Consider the following 7,784-nt stretch of genomic DNA (forward strand, 5'->3'; position numbering starts at 1 on the left):
TGGGTTTGGTTTTGACAGCATTCATTCTGTGTGATAAAAATGTCCTGGCAGCATGACGCGATTATAACAATAAACAGGAACAGACTAGATATTTTATTCAAGTGGTGAATAAAAGTTCAGCAATTTGTGAAAAAAAAAAAAAGAAGTTTGTGTTGCCATTTTGCAAGACCCTAACAAAATGTTACGGGGCTTGGGAAAATGGCGACACAAACCGCCAATGTGATTTTTCCGTGGATGGAGCTGTATGGGGGGGCTTTCTTTTCGCGTGATGAGCTGAAAGTTTTATTGACTTCAATTTAGGGTCCGTACACCATTTTTTTTTCTCTTTACGGTATTTACTGAATGGGTTACTTAATTGTATATTTTGACAGAACGAACTTTTATGGATGGGGTGATACCAGATATTGTCATTTTTTAAATTTTAATAAAGAAGGGAGATTCAAAATGTTTTATAATTTATAAATATGTTTTATATTACAAAACTAGAAAGTCCCCTAAGGGGACTTGATACTATATACTGCTAGACTACTGTACGGCAGTATAAAATGAAAATGGCAGTCTCCTACGAAAATCAGCATGTGGCTATGCTTCCAAGGAGGACCAAGATGACAGTGACTGGGGGAAATGCAGAAGGTCACTGGCTGCCATGGAAGTCGCTCCGTCTAGATGTTGCTTAGAAAGATTGACAGCAGCATGTAAATAGTTAACAGCGATGGAAGCACAGCTCCAGATGCTGCCGTTAGTAACAGATAACGTGGCTGGCATATATACCGCCTGTGGGGAGGAGAGCGCCGCTCCTAAGAGGTCTCCACGTGCAGTCACCCCAGGGCTCAGGTACGTCACTTTGTGCTATAATGTTTAAGGGAGTCTATTAACCAGATTCAGCACCAAACGCACATTTACATGACTGGCGAAAGGTAGCAAGGCTGACATTCAGCTGTAATGTCAGGGATCAGAGCCAATTCTGTTTCTGGTCACTTAAGCCTCAAATGCAACGATCAATACGACCACAGTATCTAACTGGTTAGATAAAGAGATAGCAAAAACCTTTTGCTTTAACCTACCTCATCTGAGCGCATGATGTAGACAAAGAGACCCTGAATCCAAAGATGTATCACTTGGATTACTGGGTGTAGCCATTCTGACATCAGAGCGTTTAGATTTAGGAATGCAGCAGAGCTGAGAAAGCTAACCCCGCCCACACCGAGCTTTGGATATTCAATGTCCATAGACAGTGAGCTGCTTATCACAGGGCAGGGTGGAGTCAGATGATTGCTGTGACCAATGATAATCACCAGGTGATTAATCCTTCATTGTAAGTAAACAGCACACAGCTATTGAAGAAAGCTGGCTCTAACCTTCTATGGGGGGCATGCTCTTTTTTTTCCCCTGTATAACGACTCCTGCTTATGAATAGTCAATGTCAGGCAGGGGGGGAAGCTAAATGCCCCAGAGATAATAATCTCTGATAAGGTCCCATTGGGCTCAGCTAACACCCTCACAATGGAGATCAGCAAAAACAAAACTATGTTTTATTCAGTTCTGCAGTGATTATTCAATAATGTAGTCAGTTTAATGAGGCCAAACTGGTAAAAGGTCATCTTTCAGTTGAAAAAAAGAAGCAAATATACTGCATCGCAGGGAAAAAGTGAAAGCGCATAAATAAAGAGGACTAGAGATGGGCGAAACCAAACAGAAATGTTCGGCGTTCGCACCAGAAAGTTACTGTACAGGCACCTGAACGCCGAACACGTGCTTTCTGCTGAAGTCCAGTAGAGTGTTTGGGCTAAGTCCGTGGTGGTGCGGAGGAGAGACAGATATCTTTTTCATTCTGGGTATACATATCCACTATTTTCAATGGGTTTCGGGTTCTGGTGGAATTTGGGGAGTGTTCTGGTGCCCAAACCGAACATTCTAAAAAGTGCGGGTCAGGTACCAGAACCCGAACTTCCACTGATCCACCCCCAAGAGGACCTATCATGAGTAGTAATAATATCCTTATCGCGTATATGTCGTACCCAAGGAACAGATGACAACGCTCCGCAGAATTCAGGTCCGAAACTCTTGATATAGAGGTCCCATCATGCACGGGCCTCTCCATAACCCCTAAAGGTGACATCCAGTGAAAAGCATCAAAATCTTAAAGTTCTCACTGAAAGATCTACAAGTGCAATACACAGATAGTCCTGGGATAGGACCTCTTTAGCGGATGGTCCCAGGTGGAGGAGAAGGGTCCTGACCTCCATTGTTCAACAGTCATGTTTTTGGGGAAAGACAGAATGAGAAGACCGCACATATACCACTATATGAAAGACGTGATACCACACAGAGATGGCGCGTCCTTATGTAGCCCTGCCGTGAATAGCAGAAATGTGCGTCACGACCATCTCCCAAATGACCTGACCCACGTTGATCCACTCCTCATGCCGGAATAGAGAAGTGCTGGGTCATCAGATGTGACATTAATACAGAGTCATCCAAAATACCCTCGGCTGTAACAGGAGATGGCCGAGGCGAGGCATTTTTTTGTCTGAGTTCACACTGATGTCAAACTTCAGTTCTAGCGTAAAAGTCCACCTTAAAAATGTTAGTCAATAATTTTCTGAAAAATATATACGGTACATTTCTAATATAGTCCAGTAATTAGGTCCCTGCTTCGGCAACTTCCAAGGATTTATCCGTGCATTAACAGATGACGGTGGCGTAATGTGCTTTCTTGGTCTCCTGGCGGTATTGTCGTTGTATTTCTTACACATGGAAAGAGAACTCGTCACCAGGGTTATATACCCCAAACTAAAGGCATGCAAGGTGCTTTAAGGTGGACCTCGTTAACATTTTTAAAGTTTGGTCCTGAAATATTGTGACACAAGTTTTGGCATTTTCGTTGTTTGCCAAAAAATATTCAAGATGCAGTTCTATATTCAATATGGGCTTAAAGTGCAAACTCTCAGCTTTAATTTGAGGGTATTTACATCCTAATTGGAGTAAGGGTTTAGGAATTAGAGCGCTTTAATATGTAGCTGCCTCTTCTTTAAAGGGATCAAAAGTAATTGGAAAATAAACTCAAAAGCTCTTTAATGGACCATTTCCTTGTTAATTTGCCATCAATTAAGCAGGTAAAAGGTCTCGAGTAGATTCCAGCTGTGGCATTTGCATTTGGCAGCTGTTGATGTGAACCCACAACATGCGGTCACGGGAGCTTTTAATGGGAGAGACACATACCCTCATTAGGCTGAAAAAAAAAGAAGAAATCCATCAGAGATAGCAGAAATGTTATGAGTGGCCAAAGCAACAATTTGGTATATGCTGCATAAGAAGAGCGCACTGGCGAGTTTGGGAACTCAAAAAGTCCTGGGCGTCCAAAGACGACAACAGTAATGGATAATCGCAAAATCCTTTCCATGGTACAGAAAAAAAAAAAACTTTTTCACAGCATCCACCCAAGTGAAGAACACTCTCCAGGAAGTTGGTGTCTCAGTATCTAAGTCCACCATAAAGCGAAGACTTCATGAGAGCAAATACAGAGGGCTCAGCACTAACCATTAATCCGTGTTAGGCCACAGTCACACGTTCAGTATTTGGTCAGTATTTTACATCAGTGTTTGTAAGTCAAAACCAGGAGTGGGTGATAAATGCAGAAGTGGTGACCTGTTTCTATTATACTTCTCCCGACTGTTTCACTCCTGGTTTTGGCTTACAAATACTGATGTAAAATACTGACCAAATACTGACGATGGGAACGTGGCCTTAAAAATAGAAAGGCCAGATTAGACTTTGCCAAAAAACATCTAAAGAAGCCACCCAGTTCTGGAAAAGCATTCTGTGGACAGATGAGACTAATTTCAACCTGTACCAGAAAGATGGGAAGAAGAAAGTATGGAGAAGGCTTGGAACAGCTCATGATCCAAAGCACAGCACATCCTCTAACACAGGGGTCCCCAACCTGTAGCTCGGGAGCCACATGTGGCTCGCGGTCCCAGAAATTGTGGCTCGCGACTGTCTGCCGGCTTGGTGCATTAGCTCCAGGTCTAGCAAACAGGTATGAAGAGCACATCTAAAAATTGTGAATTTTTGAGTAGCCAAGCACAGAAGATCAGATCTGGATGCACATATACTGATCTTAGGGGTTTAGAGATGTTTTAGGTATGGTACGCTGGAGGATGATACTACCTATTAGAGGAGGTTCTTGAAGCTGGATGCAACAGTGTGTTGGGAGTCCTTGATGGAATAATACTGAATTGGGGCATTGTGGGAACCCCTGGATTTCAGTGTGCTGCTTTGGAGTGATTTCTGTGGAAAAGCTTTGGTTATCATTATACCCATAAGGGTGGCTTTGGTTGACACGACTTTGAGGGGGACAGAAGCAAAATGTTGCTCGTGACCACCTCTCAGAGCTGAATGTGGCTCGCGACCCTCTCTCAGTGCTGAATGTGGCTCTCAAGGTCAAAAAGGTTGGGGACCGCTGCTCTAACACATGGTGGAGGCAGTGTGGTGACATGGGCATGTATGGCTCCCAATGGCGCTGGGTCACTAGTGATTATTGATGATGTGACAGGAGACCGAATCAGCCGGATGAGTTCTGTAGTGCACAGGGCAATACCTAATGCTCAGATTCAAACACATGCAGCAAGGTTGATTGGACGACGTTTCACAGTACAGAGGGCAAGGAAAAAAAACATCCTGCAAAAGCAACACAGGAGAACGCAAAGAAGTGTAATATTCTGCAATGGCCGAGTCATCACCAGATCTCAGCCCCATCGAGCAGCATTTCACCTGCTTAAGACAAAGCTTAAGGCACAAAGACCAACAAACAAGCAACAACTGAAGTCAGATGCAGTGAAGGCCGGCAAACATCACAGAGGAGGAAACCCAACATTCGGTGACCGCCATGGCTTCCAGACTTCAGGCAGTTGTTGTCTGCATCAGATTTTCTACAAAGTATTAAAAATGTAAATTGTATTCATGGCAAAGTTAATTTCTTTCTCTGCCAAATGTATCATTCATTCCCAAAATTCTCAATTCACTGCTCAAATCTGTATTTAGACTTTCCCATTACTGAGACAGGAGATGTGATGGCGGCTGCTCCTGGACAGATTCTAGAGGCCAATGGAGCAATACTAATCGCACTGCCGCCGCTGGAGATATTACATGGCTCTCCATGTCCTGTACTAGTAGAATAGCTACCTATATAAAACATACAGAAAAATCCCTGCGCTTTTTGTATGTCAATGACAACTGCTTAAAAGGCAACGCCCTGCATAAAAGGGCAACAACTAAAAGGGCAACACCCAGAGGTTGCTAAACACTACACAATTATAAAAAAAATAAATAAATCGAGATCAACTGATAATAAAAAAAAAAATAGAACAACCAAAAAGGCAATATCAAAATGTCAGAGCCCGCCCACTGCACTTGCAACTTATTAGCAAACAGCATTAATTATGGATTTCACTAAAATGGCAAAACAGACTTGTACAACCAAGGTAAGGACGCACTCTGCATTAAAGCACCTTCTCTTCACACGCCATTAATTTGGGGTATAAATCCTCATGACAGGTTTTCAAGAAGTTTTCTAGTTTCAGAAAACCCTTACCCCCCCTGGCTGCAAATTGTTTTTTTTTATATTTAAACATTGTTTTTATCTGGTACGTGCGGTAATAAACAGCAGCACGGTGGTGACAGTTTGGGCTCATTCATGCTGGATGATGGTGACCCTAATGGCCAGGCTGTAGGGTCCTGATGACACAGGCCGGCCAGGATGTATAGTGTCCTGATGACACAGGCCGGCCAGGATGTATAGTGTCCTGATGACACAGGCCGGCCAGGATGTATAATGTCCTGATGACACAGGCCGGCCAGGATGTATAATGTCCTGATGACACGGGCCGGCCAGGATGTATAGTGTCCTGATGACACAGGCCGGCCAGGATGTATAATGTCCTGATGACACGGGCCGGCCAGGATGTATAGTGTCCTGATGACACAGGCCGGCCAGGATGTATAATGTCCTGATGACACAGGCCGGCCAGGATGTATAGTGTCCTGATGACACAGGCCGGCCAGGATGTATAATGTCCTGATGACACAGGCCGGCCAGGATGTATAATGTCCTGATGACACAGGCCGGCCAGGATGTATAGTGTCCTGATGACACAGGCCGGCCAGGATGTATAATGTCCTGATGACACAGGCCGGCCAGGATGTATAGTGTCCTGATGACACAGGCCGGCCAGGATATATAGTGTCCTGATGACACAGGCCGGCCAGGATGTATAGTGTCCTGATGACACAGGCCGGCCAGGATGTATAATGTCCTGATGACACAGGCCGGCCAGGATGTATAGTGTCCTGATGACACAGGCCGGCCAGGATATATAGTGTCCTGATGACACAGGCCGGGCAGGCTGTAGGGTCCTGATTACACAGTCCGGCCAGGCTGTAGTGTCCCGATTACATAGGCCGGCCAGGCTGTAGTGTCCCGATTACATAGGCCGGCCAGGATATATAGTGTCCTGATGACACAGGCCGGGCAGGCTGTAGGGTCCTGATTACACAGTCCGGCCAGGCTGTAGTGTCCCGATTACATAGGCCGGCCAGGATATATAGTGTCCTGATGACACAGGCCGGCCAGGCTGTAGTGTCCTGATGACACAGGCCGGCCAGGCTGTAGGGTCCTGATGACACAGGCCGGCCAGGCTGTAGTGTCCCGATTACACAGGCCGGCCAGGCTTCAGATGTGCCCTGAGCGATCACTACACTGTTCTGTGCACACAGACGCCATCATCCTCAGCAGCACGGGTCTGTCTACACAGGACAATGTGCTGCCGAGAACAAGGAATGTTCTGCACTCTGTGGTAGACTGCAGCCTGGTTACATCGGCCGATTATCAGGATAGCAGTGATCACAATAATCACCACATCTACATGCCCAGCACGGAGATCTGTAGGGGCAGCTCATCCTGGCACCCTGTGCCCCCTGAGGGGCATGGAGGGTCACCCTGGAGCCATCGCCTGACAGGCCCCATACACAATCCTACCGTGGAGGCAGCAGTGACCCTGTATACACCGGTGTGGGCAGCAGATGACAGGCGGGCGACAGCCATCACCTGCAGTAAGGCGCCGCTATAGAGCCCCGTGCTGATGAGCGGTCACCAGGCACAGCAGAGGCGCCGGCACATGATAACCGCAGCACACACTGATGATGGCCGCACTCACCCAGCACCAGCACCATCTGACCGCACAGGCAGTAATACACGTGCAGCGGCTTCTCGCCATCGTCATACTCCTCCCGATCACGGGTGTCCGAGCAAACCACCGACCGCGACACCACCTTCGGCATCGCGACACAGACACGGACCGCCGCGGTGAGGATAGAGCGCTCTCACATTGGTCGCGGAGAGATGACGTCACCGCAGATTTTTCTTTACAACTTTATTGAAACGACAAGAACATTTCATAACGTGAACGTAGCAGAACTTCAAGGCAGCGAGGAGCCGGTGTCACCTGTATGTAGGCTGAAGTCCGGGAATCCACAGCGCATCAAGGACAGGCAGCCCCCGACTATTCTCATACAGGGGGTGATAGTATGGCAGCCCCCGACTATTCTCATACAGGGGGTGATAGTATGGCAGCCCCCGACTATTCCCATACAGCGGGTGATAATATGGAAGCCCCCGACTATTCTCATACAGGGGGTGATAGTATGGCAGCCCCCGACTATTCTCATACAGGGGGTGATAGTATGGCAGCCCCCGACTATTCTCATACAGGGGGTGATAGTATGGC

At 46.5% G+C, this 7,784-nt stretch overlaps 1 protein-coding gene across 1 annotated transcript in view; it reads right to left on the reverse strand.

Moving 5' to 3' along the window:
• STEEP1 (STING1 ER exit protein 1) overlaps positions 1 to 7,399 on the reverse strand; it is a 39,260-nt gene extending 31,861 nt beyond the window's left edge. The window contains exon 1 of the mRNA XM_069747333.1: positions 7,215 to 7,399. Coding sequence (XP_069603434.1) covers positions 7,215 to 7,338 — 124 coding nt within the window. The 5' untranslated portion in view covers positions 7,339 to 7,399. The remainder of the gene's footprint in view (positions 1 to 7,214) is intronic.
• Between the last annotated feature and the right edge of the window lie 385 nt (positions 7,400 to 7,784).

The sequence above is a fragment of the Ranitomeya imitator genome, chromosome 2 (genome assembly GCF_032444005.1).
Source record: "Ranitomeya imitator isolate aRanImi1 chromosome 2, aRanImi1.pri, whole genome shotgun sequence".
Taxonomy (NCBI): domain Eukaryota; kingdom Metazoa; phylum Chordata; class Amphibia; order Anura; family Dendrobatidae; genus Ranitomeya; species Ranitomeya imitator.